The following is a 24,553-nucleotide window of genomic DNA, read 5'->3' on the forward strand; positions in this document are numbered from 1 at the left end:
AGCCTGCTTCGGATTCTGTGTCTCCCCCTCTCTCTGCCTCTAACCCACTCGCATTCTGTCTCTGATTAAAAACTTTTTTTTTTTTAATCTTCATTTATCTTTGAGAAAGAGAGACAGAGTGTGAGTGGGGGAGGAACAGAGAGAGAGGGAGACACAGAATCCAAAGAAGGCTCCAGGTTCTGAGCTGTCAGCACAGAGCCTGACTCCGGGCAGGCATCACGAACTGAGAGTTCATAACCTGAGCGGAAGTCGGACGCTTAACCCAGGCGCCCCTAGGATATTAAGTTTAAAGTAGCACCGGCAAATAGCCATGTAAAAATTGTGATTTCAACGTAAAGGATCCCCTGGATGAAGGAAATGTGCTAATACACATTATTCTATGAGTGTTCCAGTAGCACGCTGATGTAGGTCAGGCAGATAGGATATTCTTATAATCACACTGTTACAGTCACAGTTTCAAAGATGATGTGAAAGTCTCTGAATTTCAGATCCTTCATGGAGCAAAATGACATCACCGGAGATTAAACTTAAAACAGTATGAACAATTACACTTACTATTTACTAAGCACACTTAACCCTGTTCGGATACCATCATCATCCTCACTTTACAAAACTGAGGAAAGACGTATATAGAGGTTATTGGATAGCTAGTACCCGGAGAAGCCACACGCTCTCACCCGCTTTATTCCTTATTGTTTCCAGGCGTCGATTTTCCTCCCACAATAAAACTCGAGTCCCCCGCCCAGTTCCTTCTAAATAGCGTCCCAGACATTTGCCTCGCCCCCGACGCCCCGCCCACACGCTCGCCTCTCCCTCCATGCCCCGCCCCCGACGCACTGTCCCCCGCACTCGCCCCGCCCCCGGACCTCTCGCCCCGCCTCGCGTCCCGCCCCGAGACCGCCCCGCCCCCGGGCGCCGCGCCCACACGCTCGTCCCGCCCCGGAAGCCACGCCTCCTCAGTTCCTCCTCCCGCAAAGCACCTGGAAGCGGAAGCGGGGACGGGCTGAGCTTGTGCTTTGCTCCGCCCCTCCTGTGGGGACCTGGTCGCGTCAGTGGCCGCGCTGACGTGGCTCCCGGAAGTGGGCCTGGCGCAGGGCGGTCATGTTGCAGCAGGTGAGGGGCCGCGGGCGCGTCGTGAGGGTGGGTGTGGCTGGGCGCCGGGCTTGCTGGGTCCCAGGGGGGCGCGAGTCTGGCGTCCCGGGGCCGTTGTGCCCGCGCCCCCGCTGGCTGACCGAGCCCCGGGGTTGGGGAGCCGGAGGGAGCGTGGCTGGGGCCCCGAGGCCTCGGTGGGGGGGTGGGGGTGCCCCGGCTGAGCCTCGGAGGGACGGCTGCGGGGTGTGCAGAAGCGCATTGCCAGCAGAGGTGGGGCGCCGGATCGCACGGGTGCCGGTGTCGTACTGAGGAAACGCCCTCGGTGTGAAGTTGCGGGTGGTCTGGCTTTCCCCAACCATTCGGGGACTTTCGGGGGTGCAGTGCGACCCTGCAGGAGTAGGAGACACCGCCAGGCCCTCCCTTGCAGTCAAGTGCTTGTTGCCGAAGTAACACTAATGGTGATTGTTGATCACTTCGATGGTCACGGCTGTGCCCTTAGAGTTAATTACAGTTTGCAGGTCTAGACCAGAGATGAGGAAGAAGAATAATCTCTTCCTCGGTTAAACAAAACAAAACAAAACTTTTTGCTGTTTAACGTGCACTTTCACTTGAGTATCCATAGCTTTTTTTTTTTTTTTTTCCCATTGAGGGATTATTATGGCCCAGGCACCGTTCTAGGCCGTAGGATAGGGCTGTGAACGGCACACATTTCTTACCCTGAAATGTGTGAGTTGTAGGGTGCTGGGGGGTGGGGGCTTGTCGATGGGTTGGGGTGGGGAGACCTAACTAGTTACATATGAGGATGTTTCCAGGTGATGCCAGCAAACACAAAGTGACGTATATAGCAAGTATCTGGGAATAGGGCAGCCTTAGAATTTATGGTCAGTAAAGACCGCTCTAAGGAGGTTGCTTGAGTAGACAAGATCCAGTGATGGTTCGAGTCTGCTTTCTGAACCTGCACCCAGGCTGAAGGAAGCTGGAGAAAAACACACAGCCATACGGACCGTTCCCAAGTCCAGTTTGTGACCGTGAACCTCAAGCGGGCCCTTAAGGCTGCCAGGCACTCTTCCCCACGTTCCCACAGGCTCCTCCCTCTCCCACCCTCCTGGGCCACTACTGTGGTTTCTCTTTAGACCTTCAGCCTTCCTTCTTTCCTTCCCTCCGCGTCTACCGAGAAACTGGAAGCCATCAGAAGAGAATTTCACACCACCTGCCATATGCTTCTTTGCCCGGGATCTCCCACATACTCTGCCTTTCTTTTTCTGTTCGTTCTCCATCCTTAGGCCATCCTGCCTACTCGTGCACTGGTTTCCATGCCTCTGGCCTGCTGGAAGGTGGTGCTCCAGCAACTCTCTCTTTGCTTTTCTCCATCATCACTGTTTTCTTTCCGTTTTTAAAAGCTTGTTGTTTTTTTTTTTTTTTTAATTTATTTATTTTGAGAGCGAGCGCGGGTGCAAGCTGGGGAAAGGGCAGAGAGGGAGAGAGAATCCCAAGCAGGCTCTGTGCGGTCGGCGCAGAGCCCTGAAGGGGGGCTTGATCCTGTGAACCTTGATATCGTGACCTGGGCCGAAATCAAGAGTCGGAGGCCCAACCGACTGAGCCACCCAGGCGCCACCAAAGCTTAAGTTGACATATAAACATGCTTTAATTTCTCCTGCCTTAAAAAATAAAAACTTCACTCTAAACGCCCTTTGAGGTATATCACCCCATTCTTGGTTCCTTAAGATTTATTTATACTTGTCTCTTACTTTTTCTGTTGTCTCTTGTGTCCATTCTAGTCTGGTTTTCTCCCTCTTCCGTCTGCCATCCTGAAACTGCTCTTAGTGAGGTCACTGATGACCTGTTAGAAATACAGTGGTCTTGGGGCCACTCAGTGGGTTAAGAATCCGACTTCGGCTCTGGTCATGACTTCACGGCTTGTGAGTTGGAGCCGCGCATCGGGCTCTGTGCTGACGGCTCAGAGCCCGGAGCCTGCTTTGGGTTCTGTGTCTCCCTCTCTCTCCGCTCCTACCCCATTTGCACTCTCTCAAAAAAGAAACATTAAAAAAAAAAAAAGAAAGAAAGAAATACAGTAGTCTCTGTGGTTTTCATCCTCCTTGTGAGCAGCGTTTGACACGGTTGATCTGACCCTCCTCCTGGAAGCACTTTCTTCCCCTGACTCCCTGGACACCACCCCCCTGGTTCAGCTCCTAGGCCTTAGCACATCCTCTCCAGCCCCCACTGCTTACTCCTTCTCATCTTTCTGACCCCTAAATATTGGGAGTGCCCAAGCGTCTGTCTTTGGTGCTTTCATTTTTAGCTGCTCAGGACAAAAACTTTGGAATCTTCCTTAACCCCTTTTCTCTTACCCCCACGTTCAGCCCGTCAGCAAATCCTGTCATTTCCACTCTAAAACGTATTTGGAATCTGGATGTTTTTCGCCACCTCCACTGCCTCCTCCGTAGCCCAAGCCACTGCTTCTTGGCACAAAGCTTCACAGCCTTGTGCCTTTGTCTTTCCCCTCCTTCTCCCAGCTTCACCATACAGTGGCCAGAATTTTCATTTAACACCCAAATCGGAACATTTTAGAGGACGCTAGTGTTTCCCCTTCTCAATTTTTTAAAAAAGTCTTAGTATCAGCATCTTCAGGTTAAAGGTCCAAAACCAAACTCTTTTTCTTTTTTAAATTTTTTAATGTTTATTTATTTATTTGGGGAGAGACAGAATGTAAGCAGGCAAGAGGCAGAGAGAGAGGGAGACTCAGAATCGGAAGCAGGCTCCAGGCTCCGAGTGGTCAGTACAGAACCCGATGTGGGGCTCGAACTCACTGACCAGGAGATCATGACCTGAGCCGAGGTTTGAAGCTGAACCGACTGAGCCACCCAGGCGCCCCAAACTTAGTGTCTTAATAGAAATTTATCTTCTAGTTCCAGGTCAGAAGTCAAAAACGAGTCAAGGGCTAAGGAGGCACCAGGATACTCCTCCCCTCTCAAACTCCTTAATTCAGAAATCTGTTTGCAAAAATCTGTTTGCTAAAAAGTTACATATTTACAGATTCCAAGCATTAGCACCAGGAAGTCTGGCAGGACTGAGAGGAGGCATTATCAGTCCACCACAGTTCAAGAAGGGGGTGCGGCCCGAGATAAGGTCTTAGAGGTGGGCGGGGCCGGGTGGTGATGGTTCTGATGGGTAGTCCATTTTTATGAAGTCAAAGTAGGGAGATGATATGTATGAGAGGTCACCCCATCTGCTGGATATGGATTGGATTGTTGGGATCAAGGAGAAGTGTCGGCTTTTCAGACCCTAGCATCATACTGTGGATCTCAGTCTTGGCTGTACATTATTGTCATCTGAGGGGCTTTAAAAAAATCTGGATGCCCAGACCACACCCCAGACCACCTTGGGGTGGGGATCAGGTATCAGGGTTTCTTTCTCTTTTTCTTTTCTTTTTCTTTTCTTTTCTTTTCTCTTTTTTCTTTTCTCTTTTCTCTTCTCTTCTTTTCCCTTTCCTTCCTTCCTTCCTTCCTTCCTTCCTTCTTTCCTTCCTTCCATCTTTCTGTCTGCCTTTCTTTGTGTCTTTCTGTCTTGTACCCAAGGCAGTTTCAACCTGTGAGCCAAGGTTGAGAACCACTGGTCTCAGATCTGAGTCTATTTTCCTCTTAAAACCTTAGCCCCCATTCTGCTTCTCTCACTGTTCTCTTACTCCGTGGACCCCTACCTAGACTTTGTGCGTTTCCACTCTCTGCCTTTGAAAATATACCTAGTCAAGGGACTGGAGTGAGCAGGAGGCCTTGCTCTGTCGGCACCCAGCACATAAGCTCTCCTCCCGAGCCCTTTGGTAGGAAAGATTCGCTTCCTCCTCTGTGCTCCCATTTGCACTCCTGTTTCTCCTGGCTCCGATCACAGTCTGCAGTTGCCTCCTTTGTTCATCCGCTCCCGCCTTCAAGGAATATTGTGCCGCCTGGCCGGGTGCTATGCGGTACACCGGGACTTATTACAACGCAGTGACAGTCCTTGCCCCCAGGAGCTTAGTGTCTAGATGGAGGTGGTCCTTGGAGAGCTGTAGTAGATTTGTCGGGCAGGCGGGGATTGGAAATGGGAAGCCTGGGGATTTCAGGGCAAGTTTCTCAGCTCTTTGGGTATTGTAGCTGAAATTTCCCAGGTGGATTTGGTGTTGCCTGAGGGCTTGCTGTGTAGGGGATGGAGAAGGGAAGAGCTTTCTGGGTGGAGAAAAGATGTGAAAGGCAGGCAGATGGGAGCCCCTGGTGTTTTCTGAGAACACGTAGTGGTAGAACTGTATCCCTGCGCTGCCCAGTGGGAGGGAGCGTCGGAAGGGAAGGAGGGGATGGGTGGAGGAGGTGAGTTTTACCTTCTACCCGGAGGAGCACCGCTGAGAATGATTTGCGAGGGGAAGGACCCGCTGTGACTGTCCTGTGAGGAAGATTGCCCTGTGGGTGATGAGGGGCTGGAGTCCGGCAGGGAGGAGGTGAAGGCAGGTGGGTGGTGGGTGGCTGGCGCCAGGCAAGGGGTGAGAGCAGGTTCGTCGTGGTTGCGGCTGAGGCTGGGCTGAGGCTGGGCTGAGGCCGCAGCGGGTCGAGGTGTGAGCCACCCTGAGGGTCCGAGGCCGAGAAAGGGAGAAAGGCTGTGCGTCGAGGGCGGAAGACAGAAGGGGAGGTCCCGGCTCAGGGTTTTTGAAACCTCTTTCCAGCAACAAATGACCCCTGAAGAAGTTCATATGCCGACCGGAGAGGTCCCAGAGGAAGACCTAAGATACAAGAGAGTGTAAATAAAGGGGAAATTGATGGAGGAGGCAGGAAAGGAAGAGATTCCGAGCCCCGTGGCTGGTTTCACGTTGGATAAACAGAGACTAGTGAGAAGGGGTCGGGGAAACAGGGGTGCAGGCAGATGATTTTGTGAAGGAGCCAAAAGCATGGAGTTTGTCCCCGGGAGTCCCTGCTGGTGACGGAGCCGCTGAGCGCAGCAGCCGTGGGAAGTTTCCAGGAGCGTTATTGGCCCCCCATGGTTTGTCCCAGGGCTCAGCAGCGGGGTAGCGATGGCTCGATGCCAGCCGACGGGGGTGCCCTTTCTCTAGGTTGTGAATTCCCGATGTCCGGGACCGTGTCTGTCTTCTGCTTTCCATTTTGGCGTGGTGCCTTCTATGTAGGAGACACGCAAGTACTGAGTTTCCTCTTGCTTCACGGATATTTAATTTTCCTGCTAGGACAGTAATGATGACACCGAGGATGTCTCCCTGTTTGATGCGGAAGAGGAGACCACTAACAGACCAAAAAAATCCAAAATCAGGTAAGAGGGTGAGTCGTCGGAGTTGGGTTCTGTGTGTCGACGGGTGCCGGCCGATGGCATTCAAGGCAGAGCGGTTGCCACGAACTTGTGCGCAGCGGCCACCTGGCGGTTTGAGCTTTGGTCTGGGGCACAGACGACAGTTCAGATTTGCTGTGGGAGTTAACTGGCCCGTGGAGTTTACTCAGTGCCGCGTCTTCACGTCTGCGAAGCCGATTTTGTGAACCCTCGTGTGTTTATTTCTACCAATTGTTTATCAAGAGTGCATCGTTTCTTTAGACCCTGTGCGTGTTGCATTCGGATTGATTGTGCAGATTTCAGAATCGGATCTTTTGTCGATAACACGAACACGTCAAGCCAAACAGACTTCGATTCCAAATTCAGGTCCCTGTCAAGAGATTGGCTTACTGCGGTTGACTCCCACCTGACCTTTGAGAAGGTGATGCTGAGTGAGAGACGGCAGTCACAAAAGACCACTCGTATGCTTTCATTTATACGAAATGCCCAGAATAGGCAAATCTGTAGAGACAATTGTACGTTAGCGGTTGTCTGTGGCTGGAGAGAGGGGTGGGGTTGGGGCGGATGAGGAGGGACTGCCCGTGGGTGCCGAGTTTGTTTTGGGGTAATGAGAAAGCTCCAAAGGAGAGCGCGCGGTTCTGTGAATATACCAAAAAACTGTTGGGGCCTCCATTTTAAATAGACGAATTGCGGGGTATGTGGATTATACCTCAATAAAGCTGTTAAAACCAAAAGTCTGCCTGAGAGCTACTTTGCCTTAAAGCCAGAAGTGATTTCTGAAGGCCTAGGAGTTCTGTTTTATTTTTATTTATTTTAATTTCTAACTTAATTTCTGTGCCCAGCATGGGGCTCGAACTCGGGACCCCGAAGTCAAGAGTCGCGTGGTCTACTGACTCTGCCAGCCAGGCACCCTGGAATTAGTTTTTTATGTGACAGTAATTTCTTTTTTAATTAAAAAAAAATTTTTTTTTAATGTTTATTTTTGTGAGAGAGAGAGAGAGCGCAAGCGAGCGCGAGCCGGGGAGGGGCAGAGAGAAAGGGAGACACAGAATCCAAAGCAGGCTCCAGGCTCCGAGCTGTCAGCACAGAGCCTGACGCAGGGCTCAAACTCATGAACCATGAGATCATGACCCGAGCCGAAGTTGGATGCCCAACAGACTGAGCCACCCAGGCGCCCCATCTTCTTAAATTTTTTTTAACGTTTATTTATTTTTGAGAGACAGAGAAAGACAGAGCACGATCAGGGGAGGGGCAGAGAGAGAGAGGGAGACACAGAATCCGAAGCAGCCTCCTGGCTCCGAGCTGTCAGCATGGAACCCGGCGCGGGGCTTGAACCCACGAACCGTGAGATCATGACCTGAGCCGAAGTCGGACGCTCAACCGCCTGAGCCACCCAGGCGCCCCATATGAGAAAATAGTTTTTAATCCTGAGAGTATAGTTTCCTGAATTCTCCAAGCTTGGCAGAGTGGCTCATATATTATGTGAAAGTTCAAGTCCTATTTGCATACGGTATTTTCTGTGGCAGCAAGGCCCGGTCAGATAATGGGATGTAATGTAAAAATAGAGGAGGCCATTTGCTTTTTCCTCAGAATCGTCTCTTGTTTTGACCAAACCCTGGCTGGTGGATGCTGTGGCGGAAGGCGTCGTTCATCTGTGTCCGCAGCCCCTGTGCTGAAGCGTAATTGCCTTTCTTTCACTGTGTTTTGATTTCCAGACACCCGGTGGCGTCATTTTTCCATTTGTTCTTTCGAGTCAGTGCCATCGTCGTCTATCTGCTCTGTGAGTTGTTCAGCAGCAGCTTTATTGCCTGTATGGTGACAATTATCTTGTTGTTGTCGTGTGACTTTTGGGCAGTCAAGGTAGGTCTGATTGTTTTCTCATTTTAACGTTGTATTTGATGTGATGAGACTGAACGATGTATGAACCGTGGGGGGAGAATGACCCTTAGCATCTTGGATTTGTCTTCATTTATATCTTTCTGTCGCCGCAGGCGTCCCGTGTGTTAAGGTCTATCATCAGATCACATGTAGGTTATTATACTACTACTGATTTATCTGTGCCTTATGTCAGCCTCCATCAGCTTTAAAATTAAACAGAGAAGCAAAGTGTGATCGCAGCCACAGGTCCTGTATACTGTTTCTAATTCATATCACTTGTCTTGCTTCAGGGCGTGCTGTGTGCGATATCTAGATAAGAGCCCAGGAGAGGGCATGCGCCCATTCTTGAGGAGCGTGCCCACCATTCGCAAAGGCCCCTATGCGTGTCCCAGGGCGGTGTTTCTCCACCAGGACCAGTTTTGTTCCCCAGAGGATGACTGGCCATGTCCGAAGACGGTTTTGGTCGTCACAGCTGGGGTTGGGGGAGGTGTGTTGCTGACATCCAGTGGGTAGAGGCCGTGGATGCTGCTAAGGTCCTCAGGTGCACAGGATAGCCCCCTACAACGAAAAATTTTCTGACCCCAGATGTCAGTAGTGCAGAGGTCGAGAAACCCTGCTAGAAGGGATAAGAGGGAGTAAGAAAGAAATGGTTTTAAACTCAAAGGCAACTGTAAGTATTGGGATGGGTGGATAGACAGACAGACACCTAGGTAGATGGACGCGTGATAAGGTAACTGTAGTAAAATATTAAATACAGACTCTAGTGGTAGGCATTTGGGTGCTCACTATAAAATTTGACTTTGCTGTGTGTTTGGAAATTTTCATAGTCAAATGGTGGGGGAAAAAAAGTCAAAGGTTTTTAAAAAAAAAAAAAAAAAAAGCTAATTTTGGAATTTCCGAGGCGTGTGTATTGGTTCAGAGACCAGTAAGATGTTACAAGTCTATTCCCAGCCACCAACCCACCCATTTTTTTAGACCTTTCAGTTCTCCCACCAGAAATGGCTGGCTCGGTGGCCGCCAGCTTCCATAGGCCACAAAATGCTGAGAATGGGGATTATAAAGGTCTCTCTTTTTCTTTTTAAAGTTTCTTTATTAATTTTGAGAGAGACAGAAGGAGTGCGCTCCAGCTGCGGAGGGGCAGAGAGAGAGGGGGAGAGAGGATCTCTGAGCTGAAATCGAGTCAGAGGCTGAACCAACTGCGCTACCCAGGCGTCCCCATAAAGGTCTCTTTTATTTAGGCTTTTTTTTTTTTTTTTTTTTTTTATTACTGTCTTTGGCTTATATTTCTTTGAATTTCTTCTGTTGCTCTACGCTCTGCACTGTTTACTGTATCCCGGTCACAATTTTGTTTTGAGGCATGTTTCTTTTTGTTGTTCATGTAATGTCTGTTTAGCCTGATAGAACAACAGCCTTCGGTCAGTTCTTCCTGGTCATTTCCAAATTCTTATAATTAAATCCTTCTGGGTTTAGCGTTTTAAAAACCCAGTGCCAAAAAGTGTATTTTCTGATAAAGATTTTGTTTTTCTTCTTCTTCTTTTTTTTTTTTTTTTTTTAAGCAAGGACTTAAGAAATGTCACTCTTTTATCTGTGGCAGAATTACTTTCACAGATGCCCAAACCACTGAGATATAAAGCAAATTAATTTTAACAGTAAATGTAATTTGATTAAACTCTTTTAAAAAAAATTTTTTTTTTAACGTTTATTTATTTTTGAGACAGAGACAGAACATGAATGGGGGAGGGTCAGAGAGAGAGGGAGACACAGAATCTGAAACAGGCTCCAGGCTCTGAGCCGTCAGCCCAGAGCCCGACGCGGAGCTCGAACTCACGGACCGCGAGATCGTGACCTGAGCCGAAGTCGGACGCTTAACCGACTGAGCCACCCAGGCGCCCCTAAACTCTTTTTTTTTTTTAATGTTTATTTATTTTTGAGAGAGAGACAGAGAGTGTTAGTGGGGAGGTGTGGAGGGAGAGGGAGACACAGAGTCCCAAACAGGCTCCAGGCTCTGAGCCGTGAGCACAGAGCCCGACGCGGGGCTTGAACTCGCAGACTGTGAGATCATGACCTGAGCCGAAGTCGGACGCTCAACTGACTGAGACCCCCAGGAGCCCCTCTTTTTGAAGATAACAGTTTGAAGATTGGGTCAAACATCAAGAGCCCAGCCGAAAGACCTAACTAAAATGGCAACAGTAGAAGAAGTAAATGGCAAAGATCATGTCCGACCAATTTAAACCAGAAGAAACCTGGCATTATAATCTTATCAGACAAAATAGAGAGTAAGACAGCACTCAAGGGAATAAGAAAGGGCCTCTTATGAATGACAGTGAGGACCAGTCACGGAATGGCATCCCTTCAAACCGGGTGCAGGGAAGAACTATTAGAAGCATTAGGGGAAGATGCACAAAACGTCGCGACAGGAGTCAAACAAAGTACTGTCTCTGCTGGATCACAGCGACACAAAAGAAGGTCTGAAAGATCTAAACGAAATGGCAGTTGAGCTTACGAGCGACACCGTGGAACTTTGTACATACAGGGGACCTCTTCCTGTTCAGTCCCCGTGGAACGTTCACAGAAGTTGGTTAAGTGTCACAGTGAAGAAAACCCAGATAAATGCCCCAGAGCAGCTCTGTTTTCTAGCCCGGTACAATAAAGCTAAGAATTCATTAAAGAGAATGGTTTTCCAAATCAGAATTACAAGTAAATGCCAACCTGCTGAGATACCTTGGCTTTAAACAGGAAATAAAGACTGTGAATACAGATTATTTATACCCTAATGACAATGATCATCTACACTGAAGCTTTCAGAACGTGTCTATTGCTGAACTCGGAGGAAAAACATAGGCAGAAGGCTTTTATCGTTAGAGGTCCAGAAGCGTCCAAAACAATAAGCCAGAGAGAAATTAGGAAAATAATCTAATGGTCAAAGCAGAAAAGAACAGGATAATGGGAAAAGAGTTTGAAAATATTCCAAGAGGCGTTGTTTGAAAATCGCCAATAAGAGAGGCCCCCGACTGTCCTCTGTCTTCAGGGGCAGCTCTCCTCTTTCCTTAGTCTTTCAGTGTTAGCATTTCTACAATGTGAATTTTGGTCTGAAGGCTCTTCTTTTCTTTTTTAAACATTTAAAAAAATTTTTTTAAATTTATTTTGAGAGAGAAAGTGAGTGAGCATGAGCGGGGGAGGGGCAGAGAGAGAGGGAGAGAGAGAATCCCAAGCAGGCTCTGCACCGTCAGTGCAGAGCCCGACGTGGGGCTCAGTGTCACGAACCGTGAGATCACAACCTGAACCAAAATCGAGAGTCGGACGCTTAACTGCGACACCCAAGGCAGCCCTCAAATCACTGTTTTTTTTTTTGTTTTTTGTTTTTTTTTAATGTTTACTTATTTTTGAGAGAGAGAGAGTGCAAGTGGGGAAGGGGCAGAGATAGAGGAGGGCAGAGGATCTGAAGTGGTCTCCGTGCTGACAGCAGAGAGCCTCACGCAGGGCTCCAACTGAAGAACTGAGATCATGACCTGAGCTGAAACCCAAGAGGTGGTCACCCACCCAACTGAGCCTCCCAGGCGCCCCGCAGATCACTGCTTTTTAACTTGAGCGAACCAGACGCGTATGAGTTGCCTTATTCCTACTCCATTTCCAGTCAATCACCTCAAGTCCCATAAATCGATTGATTTTACTTTTTTCCCAAGGGCTCTGGGCTACTGATCTTTCTAGAATGTTGCTCTCATTCCCGAATCACCTTAACACCCGGATTCCTAACCTTTTTGTGCCATGGACCCCTTTCACAGTCTCATGAAGTTGTGAGCTCATTTATTTATTTATATTTATTTATTTATTCATTTAAGTAATCTCTACACCCAGTGTGGGGCTCGAACTCACAACCCTGACATCAAGAGTCACACGCTCCACGGAGTGAGCCAACCAGGCGCCCCTGTGAACGCTTTTGAGTACGTGAGGGAAAATACATAAGATTTCAGAGGAAGTCACGTACATTGAAATATAATGGAAACGTTAAAAAGGCAGATTTCTGATTTTACAATACGTGCTTCTCTTGGAATGTCTAGTTACTTTCAAAGCAGTGGCAAGCATAAAAGATATACTGTGGTGTCTGCAGGTTTTTACTGGTCCAAGTCACAGGTACTGCTGCTCCTACCGTGGTTTGTTGTCTGCACTCATAATTTAAAGATAAACTAAACTTCAGAAGTTAGTGAAAATAAAGATACAACTTTTTCCTCCCCCAAATTTCACAGAACGCCTGAATCTGTTAGTGGGCACCCCTGATTAAACATCTTCTGCATTGGGGTGCCTGGGCGGCTCAGTCGGTGAGCATCTGACTCTCGGTCTCTGCTCACGTCATGATCTGGTTGTGTGGGTTCAAGTCCCCGGTTCGGCTGTGCGCTGACAGTGCGGAGCCTGCTTGGGGGTCTCTCTCTCCCTCTCTCTCTGCCCCTCCCCCTTCCCCCCCACTTGCTGCCTCTGTCAGTCTCTCACAGTCAATAAATAAACCTTAAAAAATATTCTCCTGCATTAGGGATTCCTACTTATCCTTTAAATTTTATTCCCAATGTTGATTCCTCAAGGGAGGCCATTTCTGACTCCCAGACTAGATCAGATTTCTGTTTGACTGTTACCGCAACCTACACTCCTCCCCCGCCACCTCTCCCTCGCCCTTCCCTTCCCGAGGGTGGTGGTGGTGGCACATTTCGTGTGCTGGTTGACTGCCTCTCTTCCCCATGACACTTGCAGCTGGGATAGTACCTCATAGTAGGTGCTCAGTAAACGTCAGTGGCGTAAATAAACCTTGAGAAAGCTATCAAAGTCATTGGTCGTCGTTTGTTACCTTAGTAAGAGGAAAAGAGCTTGGGACGTTTGAGGTGCTGAATGAGGAGTAGTGCCTGTAACCTCTGTCTTAACTTGGTCAACGTGGGCTGCTATAACCATACCATAGACTGGGTGGCTTATAAACAGTAGGAACTTCTTTTTCCGATTCTAGGGGCTGGAAGTCCAAGATCAGGTTGTCAGGATGGTCAGCTTCTGGTGAGGGCCTTCTTCTGGGTTCTGGACTGCCACTTTCTCATTTTATCTTCACATGGCAGAGCAGAGAGAGGCAGTAAACTCTCCTGACTCTTAAAAGGGTGCTGATCCCATTCGCGAACGCTCCATCCTATGACCTCATCGCAGCCTGATCGCCCACAAAGGCCCGACCTCCTAATACCGTCACGTGGGGGTGGGGCAAGAGTTTGAACGTGTGGGTTTGGCGGGGGCGGGGCACAAACCTTCAGTCCAGAACCACCATTTTTAGAGACGCACAGTTATTTGGAGCTGCAGTCGGGATATGTAGGGAAAAGGTAGTCTCAGTAACTAAAGAGCACGGGGCTTAGGAACACATTAGGGAATTAGACAAAGGACACAAGTTCATGAGCAAAAAAGAGAAGGGTAATTTTTTTTTTTTTTAATGCTTATTTTTGAGAGCCAAAGCATGAGCGGGGGAGGGGCAGAGAGAGAGGGAGACACAGAATCCGAAGCAGGTTCCAGGCTCTGAGCTGTCAGCACAGAATCCGACGGGCTCAAACTCACAAACTGCGAGATTATGACCTGAGCCAAAGTCGGACCCTTAAATGAGCCACCCAGGCACCCCAAGAATGTCTTTATTCTTTTTAAAAAAATTTTTTTTTAATGTTTATTTATTTTTGACAGAGACAGACAGAGCATGAGTGGGGGAGGGGCAGAGAGAGAGGAGACACAGAATCCAAAGCAGGTTCCAGGCTCTGAGCTGTCAGCACAGAGCCTGATGCGGGGCTCGAACTCACCAACCGTGAGGCCATGACCTGAGCCTAAGTCGGACGCTTAACCGACTGAGCCACCCAGGCGCCCCGAGAAGGGTAATGTTTATGGACACGCCTACCCTGTCACCTCTACCCTTGCAGGTCCTGCCATTGCATTTCCTGTATTGTTTTGTTCAGGCCTGGTATGTGGTGGACTTTGTTAACTGGATATTGTGGAGGTAAAGCCCACGATTTTTTTGGTTGGTGATGTGTTCACGCCGAGATGTGGTCTCGTAGGCCTTTAAGTGACACTTTTTAAAAATGTGTGTGTATATGTTCTTCTTTCTCAGAATGTCACAGGTAGACTCATGGTTGGTCTGCGTTGGTGGAATCACATAGACGAAGATGGAAAAAGCCATTGGGTGTTTGAGTCCAGGAAGGTAAGCTGCCCTTTTTATTTTTCAAAGTGTCATTCAGTAAGTTACATGTAGATTACACTTGCATATTGAAGGCCAAAGTATTCAGGACTGGAAGTGCTACCCCACATTGCTCGGCATGTCAGCACTAAACCAGACGGCCTCCCGGAACTTAGCTGCGTTTTTCTGTCTAGTTGAGATTGGAAGAAAGGCATGTACAGGAAAGAAGCCTCTGAGACAGGAGGTTGGGTCGGAGTTTGTGCTGTGTGCTAAGCCGCCCATCAGGGGCTGCTGATAAAGCATCTCTGAGGACCCACTGTGTTGTGTTGCCTCGCCTGGTACCTCCGGGGATTTCTTCCTGTTAGGAGAGAACTGTTTCCAATAGCTTGTTCTGTCCTTGTTCCCATGGTCCACTGCCCCGTGTGCGCAGGAACAAGAAAAAGAAGGATTACAAGTGGATAGAAAATCTGAATTGATCAGAGCCGTCTCTCCTTTAAGCCTCTGCCTTCAGGAGCCCCAGGGGACGCTGACCTGTTTTGGGTTAGCCTGCTCATCTGCGGTGAACATTCAGGTTCCCCTGGAAATCGGCTTGAGAGGCAGAGGACAGAATTCTTGGAGACGCTACTAATTACATTGTTGGCCTGATGCTCGGAAGGACCTCGACAAGTACCACTTGCAAGGAAGCAGTGTTGTGCTTAGTGAGCCCGTACTCCTTATATCATAAAATCCACCGTGGAGGCAAGTCAAACAAGAAAGTTAAACTTTCTGGGGATTGCTGAAACACTGTGGTCATTGCCCAGAATCCCTTGATTCCATTTCTTTCTCTGGACCCCTGACCAGGATGACTAGCCTTGATTTCCTTGATCCTTACCTCCTAAGGTGTGATTCCAAACTTCCTCATGAATGAACAGTGTTAGGTACAGTGAGAATTGAACAGAAGTCCATCACAAGCAACGTTTTCTGTGTTGGGTCATGACAGACTGTCTACTCGGCCCCGAAGGTACCAAATTCTTGAATTAAAGCATATTTAAGCCAGTTCTTAAGATTAAATCGTGGTGGGTCCACTAACTGTCCTTTGGGGGGTTCTAACTTGGGACTTGGGTCATTTGTATTAATTTATTTGACTTTTAGGTTATGGTGTTTGTCATTAAAAATGTTAAGCTTTTTGCTGGTAGATACCACAATATTGGTTATTAAACTCACGTTCTTTTTTTAGGATTCTGCTCAAGAGAGTAAAACTGTTTCTGAGGCCGAATCGAGAATCTTTTGGTTAGGACTTATTGCCTGTCCGGTGCTGTGGGTGATATTTGCCTTCAGTGCGCTGTTCTCCTTCAGAGTGAAGTGGCTGGTGAGTGTCAACGTAGACGTACCGAGTGACTCATCAGGATGTCTGACGGATGATCACAGTATGCGGCCATCGGTGTTAACGTTGGGGACCTCACTCTCTTGAATAGACTGCTTCATCGCCAATTTCCCAAGTCCGGTGTCCCAACTCTGCCGTTCTCTGAGAACCGGAGAGCAGGATCCTCTCAAAGTTCCCATTTCACCAATTCCCCAAGTGCCTAGCAGGATTTTGACTTCACCCGCCTGGTACAGAGGTTACCATACATTTATCACATTATTATCTTGTTGGATGGGGATGTCCAATAAACTCCAGACAAACACGTTTAGCGTAGTTTGGAACTAACAGAGTGATCCTCTCTGAAAATATCAGTTGGTCATTTGTCCCCGTTGTCCATTGGTTATATCGTAAATCTTCCCAGAATGTAACGTCTTAAAACAAGAGGCATCTTGGGGTCTCACAGTTTCTGGTTCAGGAAGTTGGAGAGCGCTTGCCTGGGCGGCTGTGGGCTGGGCTCCGTGTGGTTGCAGTCAGTGGCCGGGGTGGCTGGAGGCTGCTAAGGCATCTCTTTTCCGTGAGGTCCGGTGGCTTCTCCACGTCGTGCTCCCGAAGGGCCAGCTGGGGTTTCCTCTCGGCATGGTGGCTTCGTGGCAGTGAGACTGCTTCCTTGGAGGGTCACAGCTCCACCTGGGAGCGTCCTGCTCAGAAGCTGAATTGCCTTTTACAGCTGTGTCAGTTTGCTGCAGCTGTCCCGATGGAGTGCTGCATTCTGGGAGGCTTAAACAACAGAACTTTATCTTCTCACAGTCCTGGAGGCTAGAAGACCCAGGAGATGTTGACAGGGTTGATTTCTTCTTTCCGAGGCCTCCCTCCCTGGCTTGTGGATGGCCGTCTTTTCCTGGTTTCTTCCATGTGGTCTTTCCTCTGCGTGTCTGTGTCCTAATCTCCTCTTTTTACAAGGACGCCGGTCATACTGGATGAGGGTACCCCCCCTCCCCACCCCCCAGTGACTTCATTTTACCTTAATCAGCTCTTTAAAAACCATGTCTGCAAATGCAGTGACATTCCGAGGTACTGGGTTAGGACTTCAACATTAGAATTTGGGGGAGACACAGTTCAGGCAATGGCAGCAATCAAGGCTCAGACATCATCACTTTTGCCACTTCTCCACTGCAGTGGAATGGGAATTAAGCTTGATAGCTTGATGAGGGGGATCAAGAGGTTCTAGAAAAGCATATGGGATATTGTTGTATCATCTTTGGAAAATATAACCTATCACTTGATCTAAACTGTGAGTCTTGTTTTCATAGTTGAGTTTATCTCAGTATTTTTTTTTTTAAATTTTTTTAACGTTTATTTATTTTTGAGACAGAGAGAGACAGAGCATGAACGGGGGAGGGTCAGAGAGAGGGAGACACAGAATCTGAAACAGGCTCCAGGCTCTGAGCTGTCAGCACAGAGCCCGACGCGGGGCTCGAACTCACAGACCGCGAGATCATGACCTGAGCCAAAGTCGGCCGCTCAACCGACTGAGCCACCCAGGTGCCCCATCTCAGTATTTTTTTAATGATTTTTTTAAGTTTATTTATTTATTTTAAGAGAGAGAGAGAGTCCCAAGCAGGCTCTGCACTGTCAGCACAGGCCTGATGCGGGGCTTGAACCCACAAACCGTGAGATCATGACCTGAGCCGAAATGAAGAGTCAGATGCTTAACCGACTGAGCCACCCAGGCGCCCCTCACTTAACATCTATCGATACCCGGTATAGTTTGGCCTTAATTATGTTTTTTCCTCCCATTTTTAATATTTTCTTGTGTCTGTTTTGCTACATAGGCTCTTTTTTCTTTGCGTGTGCACATACATACTTGTCTTTTTGGGATTTGGAAGGTTTGTGGTGTGTTTTGGCGTTTCTAGTAGTTCTCTGTTACTTTAGACCTTTGTTTCACCTGCTCTTTCATGGATTAGGAAACCTGTACCGGTTCCCTGCTATGAAGGACGGTGCAGTTTAACAAAACCCCTGCTTCCTCCCCCTCCTCCCTGCTTCCGCCTTTGGATTTCTGCGGCTTATAGCCTTAACTTTAGTTGTTTTAAGTAACGTACTTAAGCCTGTGTCTTGACCTCGAGAGTCTGTTGGAAAGGAAATGAGATAAACCCTCCTCTGTGCCTCCTGTGGTTTCTTCCCTTCCTGTATTGCCTGAGTTTTGTTTGCTGCTGTATTCATTTTGTTGTCAAGGTTCCTAACAATCACCCTTGGAAACCTTTCTTACCAGTTGTTCAGTCTTTGATCTGTTTTTAAATACATTGATTCAGTTCTTTTAACTGCAGTTTTTCCTTTTACCCCCTGGTTGGCTAAATTTCATGGCTGGGTATTTTTTTTTTCCCCCAAAAACTTGCAGGTGTTACTTTCCTTTTGCCCTGTCGTGTTTGAGGATGTGAGCCCATTGACTTCATTCTTGATCGATGACTTGGCTGGGTTAATATCCTTAGGTCCCAGGTTCTTTCTCTTAGCCTTTAGAAGATGTTACGTTATCATCTTTCCTTTCCTTTCCTTTCCTTTCCTTTCCTTTCCTTTCCTTTCCTTTCCTTTCCTTTCTTTTTTTTCTTTTTCTTTTTCTTTTCTTTTCTTTTCTTTTCTTTTTTCTTTTCTTCCTTTCCTTTTGAGGGGTGGGAGGAGAGAGAGAGAGAGAGAGAGAGAGAGAGAAGCAGGACTCACCTGAAGCAGGGCTTGTGCTCATCTAAAGGGGGACTCGTGCCCACCCGATGTAGGACTCAAACTCATGAGCTGTGAGATCATAACCTGAGCGGAAGTCAGATGCTTAACAGCCGACCACCCAGGCACCTCTACATTATCATTTTCTTATATTGAATATTGCAGAGAAATCTGAGGTCAGGTTTACTTAACCTCCATGTAAGTGACTGAATCATTTTTCTCCCTGGATGAAGAATTTTTTTTTTTATTCTCAAAGTTTTACAATATATCCAGAGGGTCTTTGTGTTTATCTTTCTGCATTGAGTTTTCTGGAAACTGTATGCTCCTCTGATATGTAGGCACAGGTTTTGCTTTGAATCAGGACAGTTGTCTTCTGTCAAGTCTTTAAATTTATTTACGTTCCATTTTTTGGCTTCTCTGATTCTGGGGGACCAGTTACCTCTATGTAGGGTCATTTTTATCTGTTCTCCTCTACTGTATTTCCATTATTCTTTTCTCTTTTTTTAATCTTTATTTATTTTTGAGAGAGAGAGGGGACAGAGGATCTGATGTGGGCTCCACACTATCAGCAGCGAGCCCGATGCGGGGCTCGAACTCACCAACCGAGACATCATGACTTGAACCAAGATAAAGAGTCAGCTGCTTAAGTCACGGAGCCACCCAGGTGCCCCCAGAATCGTTTCTTCACCTGTGTTTTTTACGTAGTCTATTCCTTTCTTGCTTTCTTCTTCTTTTTCCTCCTATTTTTCTTTCCTTCTTTCTTTCTTTCTTTTTTTTTTTTTTTTTAACAGTTTTACATGGGTGCCTCTCCCTTCCCCACCCTACCACCATTTTGCTCACGCTTACAGAGGCGGCTCTGTCCAGACCTCGTCTTGACCTTGGCTTAGCGTAGCTGAGTTCTCCTTGACCGCCCCCCTGTGGTGTCAGGTTTCTGGGCTCCGCTTTGAGCTACAGAGTGAACAGTCTTTGGCGGGGCCTGAGAGTAGGTATGAGGACGACGCGCCCGGCCTCTGGCTGCCTTGTTGGCTTGCTCGGGCTTCGCCTTCTCTTAGGTCGTACGGTTCCTTTCCCTGGGTGGGCGTGTGCTCCCTGCTGGTGCTACCCTCTTGCTTTAGGTGGTTTGTGGGGCCCTGGGGCCTTCGCATCCCTCTGGGAGAGTCAGCCCGGTCTGTGTCTAACACCGTTTCCACTTCCCTAAAACAGGTGAGAGAGGTTCTGTGGAAGGTGGTTTGGGATCCTAGGTTACGACCACCCGGGTTCTCCGGGAACCTCTTCCTACCCCTGCCCCCCCCCCCCCCCCCCCCCCCCCCCCCCGGGAACATGGACTTGATGGTTGCTGGTCCTTCTGTGCATTCTCTTCTCTTCCTCGTCACCGGAGAGGCAGCTCGTGGCGGGCCGCTGGGATTTCTTGCCTGTGTTGTGTGCTGGTTCCGTGGGAGTCGTGACTATTTCTGCATTTTTTTCTTGGGGCTGTCTGTGTCCTCTGGACTTCTGCCCCCAGGCTGTTGGGGTGGGGAAATTCCCCTTGGAGCTTCTTTGGGGATTTTGAGAATTGGGTGGGACAAAACCAAGCTGGCTCTCTCTCTGACCACAAGCCCTTTTTCTCCAACGTTTATTAGTACCAGCTTGTTTGCCTTTTATTTTAAATCCTACGTTTTTAAACGAATGTATTTTTTTAAAGTTTATTTTGAGAGAGAGAGGGAGAGTGAGCGAGCACGAGCATGAGCGGGGGAGGGGCAAAGAGAGAGGGGGAGAGGGATTCCCAAGCAAGCTCCGTATTGTCAGTGCAATTCAGTCCCGTGAACCGTGAGATCATGACCCCAGGTGAAGTCAAGAGTCCGACTCTCAATGACTGAGCCACCCAGGTGCCCCAAACCCATGTATTTCATAAACCTGTTATATATTAGGGGTAGAGAGATCTTGAAGTCTGGCTTCATGATGTCATCTTAAGCCAGACATCCGCTTGTTTTAACTTATTTAAAAAAGAATTTTTTTTTTTTTAAAGTTTATTTATTTTCGAGAGGGAGAAAGAGAGTGTGAGCAGGGGAGGGGCAGAGAGAGAGGGAGACACAGAGTCCGAAGCAGGCTCCAGGTTCTGAGCTGTCAGCACAGAGCCTGATGCGGGGCTCGAACTCATGAACTGCGAGATCATGACCTGAGCCGAAGTCGACTGAGCTACCCAGGCCCCCATTTCAGAAACATGAGTCGAAAGAGATGTATTTAAATGAAAATATCGTTCTATGTTTACTCAGGTAACCAGCAACCTTGTCTAATTCTAATGTGTTTATTTCCCTGAGACACAAGTTTAAAACAGCAAGTATAACTCCACTACTGTTAGGAATATGAACCTGTTCCTTAATTAAACATTCAAATCCTTTAACCTCCTGAAAATCAGCTGTACAGCCTGTTAAGGGTTAAAGGGAGTGAGTCTGGATTGGAGAGAGATACTCTGTTTAGCTGTGTTGTTTTTTACAGATGTAGCGTTTCCCGGGTAATCCTTTTAATAGCAGGTGGGTTGATGAGTTGTTTATTCCAGAGCAGGGGTTGGCAAGCCATGGACTGTAAGCCAAATCCAGCCCAACACCTGTTTTTATAAATTTTTATGGGAACATAGCCTTGCCTCTTTGTTTACATGTCGCCTGTGGCTGCTTTGGGGCCAAAATGGCACAGTTGAGTGCCACACAGATCACATGGCCTGCAAAGCCTAAAATATTTTGTTATCTGGCCTTTGTAGAAAAACTTGGCCAACCCCTGTTCTAGTGTGGTTAACCATGGGTCCTCCCCACATTGTCCTAATTAACTTTTCTTCCATTATATTTAAAGAATAGGCTTGAGTTTCTTACTCTCTTTTAGTGATCTCAGTGGAGCCACCTATAGGTTCCTGGATGTGGCCCCAGGAAGAAACAACTCAGCCAAAGCACATCTCCTCCTAGTGCGCCCCCCCACCCCCCACCACGTCCCGCTTGTCACAGGAGGCAAACATCTGTGGATTGTTGCCTCAGGGTGCTGCTTTGCTCTCCCAGAAGCCAGTTGTCACACACACCTTAGCAGAGAGCCAAGATTCCCCTCTGCATGCTCTCGGTTTATTGAACTTGACCTATCTCATGGCCATTTTTTCATAATTCTTTTTTTTTTTAAGTTTATTTATGTTGAGAGAGGGAGAGGGTGAGCCGGGGAGAGGCAGAAAGAGAGGGAGAGAGCCCGACATGGGGCTCGATCCCACGAACCATGAAATCATGACCTGAGCTGAAACCAAGAGTCGGACGCTCAACTGACTGAGCCACCCAGGTGCCCCTCATTCTTTTGTAATTCTTAAAGGAATAACTAACATTTGAGTCTCTTCTGACTCTCATTTATTTATTTATATCTTTATTCACAGACCCATAGAAAGTACTAGAGAGAATGGTCCCTCCACCGCATCCCCAGGGACTGGCCTGGGGCCTGGTATTTAGAATATGTGTTTCAGAATTATTTGTCTGGGGGGGGGGGGGGGGGGGTGATGACGAAGTGCCTTGTGCACAGCTCGTATTGGATAAGCCTGTGCTGCCGAGTGAAGGAGTCTCATTGGCATAAGCCTCATCCGCGAGCTTCCTTTTTCCTTCTTTTTCCCGCGACAGTCCGCCTCGTTCCACGTGTGGCACGGAGAAAGTTCGGTCAGTGTGAGTCCAGTAGCCGCTGATTATTTTTCCCTTCCCAGGCGGTGGTTATCATGGGTGTGGTGCTGCAAGGTGCCAACCTGTACGGCTACATCAGGTGCAAAGTGGGCAGCAGGAAGAATTTAACCAACATGGCCACATCGTATCTCGGAAAGCAGCTGTTAAGACAGGCAAGTGTTTTCTGGATGTGAGGCTGATTTGGATGCGGTCAGTGACTCATGCAGTCCTTTCTAATTCTTGTAGTGTTTCATTTTTATGGAATACTTAACAAACGTGTGCAAGCCGGGGAGGGGCAGAGAGAGAGGGAGAGAGAGCGAATTTGAAACAGGTTCCGAGCTCTGACCTGTCAGCACAGAGCCCGACGCGGGGCTCGAACTCACCGACCGTGAGATCATGACCTGAGCCGAAGTCAGAAGCTTAACCCACTGAGCCACCCAGGTGCCCCCATGTCTATAATTTTTCACATGATTGGGCCATGGACGGTAAGGCAGTGTAGCAACTGGCTTCACTTCCAAGGATGGGCTGTTTTCCTAGTGCTTTGAAGTCTGGTGTTTTAAGTAAAATTGTTCTCGATATTAAGGGGTTCTTTTCCCTCTTGCAGAACACTGGAGATGATCAGACTTCCTGAAGAGGGGGGAGAAAGCTCATGTATTCGGTTACGCGGGGGAATGGCTGGAGAGATTCTGGACTCTGAACCTTTTGGAACTGAGTACATGTTGCAAGGAGGAACGTTGGGTTTGTTTTTCCAGTTTATTAATCTCTTGCTTTAAAAAATTGGAAAAGTCGTTTTCACGTTAAGTTTTTTGCTGTCTCTCTAGCGTTTGGGGCTCGAAAGTATGGTGTGGCCAGAGACACTGTCCAAACTGGTTCCCGGTTTACGTAGGTGATGTCCATATGTCTCAAGTTAATGAAAGTGTCTTTACGTGCATACGAATGGAGACCTTTGCGTTTTGACCCACAGAATATGGAAGATGTTCCCCGTCTCTCAGAACTCTAGATGTGTACGTATTTGTCTTGTAGATCGTCGTCAGAAGAAAGTTTTGCTTCCATGGTGAGAGTGAGCACTTTGGCTTATTTAGAAGTTAGAAATAATTGTTAACTTTACAACTTAATACATACTTTGTGATGAAACTTCTTATCTTAGGCACTCACAGGCAGGTAAAAACCAAATTCGGGCCAGTGGTTAACTAGTTCGTAAAGTTTGTTTCCTTTCATTTGTAACGAGTCGTGTAGTTAGGGCCCAATTAATGTAAATGGAATTTTCCTAGTTTATGTTTAGGGGCTCCCCTAGAGATTGCTGCTGTTCTATTTATTTTTTGGAAGGGTTAGTCAGATTTTACTTTGCCACTTTCCGTAGGCTCTTTGTTGGTCCTTGGCCTAATGAAATCTCTCTTTTATCACTAAAAGAGTATTATTCTTATGTCATAGTGAGAATAATCATTTAAATACTTGGCATAATAAATGCCCAGAAGACATTTTATCTTATGAATCTATTTTTTTTTTCTTGCTATAATGGGGATATTGTAAATCATGCGTTTGTATTAACGGTATTTCTTAAGGCAATATATGTAACAATCTCCAAGCTGTTGTAGGAGTCTATAAATTCTGTTGCAGGTTCTGTAAACTTTGTTGGAGTCTTTCAACCAACAGATTATTTTGTGAATGTATTTATACATTGTTGAAATTTTTCAAAAGATGTTTAATTGAATAAGTCTTTGTTGGAGTGATAGCTTGAAGGTGCATAACTCTATATTTGTATAAAACTCTACTGTTTACAAAGCACTTGGACACGTTTAATCTCATTTCATCCTCGCGACGAACCATTTATGTGCGATACCAATTTATAGCCGATAAAATGGAATTTTCGATCGAGTGACATATCCAAGGAAACAGATTACTGGAAGGCTCACCAGGGTACATTATGGTTTTTACAGGAACTATTTGTCTCTAAATGTCTTCTGCTTTCTTAGGAATCATTAACTTCTTTTATTAAAAATATATTTTTTTAATGTTTATTTTTGAGAGAGAGAGAGAGAGAGAGAGAGACAGACAGCACGAGTGGGGGAGGGGCAGAGAGAGAGGGAGACAAAATCCGAAGCAGGCTCCAGGCTGCCAGCTGTCAGCACAGAGCCTGACGTGGGGCTCGAACCCACGAACCATGAGATCATGACCTGAGCCGAAGTCGGACACTGAACCGACTGAGCCATCCAGGTGCTCACTCAGGATTTTATTAAGTGCTTATAAATTTATTAAGTGTTGTTTGCCATTGTGCATATAGTCGTCTGGTGAGGAAAGTTGATGCTGCATAGACATGTGTTTATTTCATCTGAAGGCTCTAACCTACATCTTCAGAGCTGGGAGTCTAACAGGGGCCACGTTGCTATGGTTCTTGAGGTAGCCGTG

The 24,553-nt window shown here is 47.4% G+C and overlaps 1 protein-coding gene across 1 annotated transcript; it reads left to right on the forward strand.

The window, feature by feature from the left end:
* Positions 1–1,007: 1,007 nt before the first annotated feature.
* On the forward strand, positions 1,008–23,929 carry TVP23C (trans-golgi network vesicle protein 23 homolog C). The gene is made up of 7 exons (XM_049636918.1): positions 1,008–1,113; positions 6,293–6,375; positions 8,106–8,250; positions 14,378–14,467; positions 15,660–15,791; positions 22,192–22,320; positions 22,752–23,929. The coding sequence occupies exons 1-7, from the start codon at positions 1,102–1,104 to the stop codon at positions 22,776–22,778; spliced, it is 618 nt and encodes a 205-aa protein (XP_049492875.1). The 5' UTR covers positions 1,008–1,101; the 3' UTR covers positions 22,779–23,929.
* The last annotated feature ends 624 nt before the right edge of the window (positions 23,930–24,553 follow it).

Source organism: Panthera uncia, chromosome E1, assembly GCF_023721935.1.
Source record: "Panthera uncia isolate 11264 chromosome E1, Puncia_PCG_1.0, whole genome shotgun sequence".
NCBI lineage: Eukaryota > Metazoa > Chordata > Mammalia > Carnivora > Felidae > Panthera > Panthera uncia.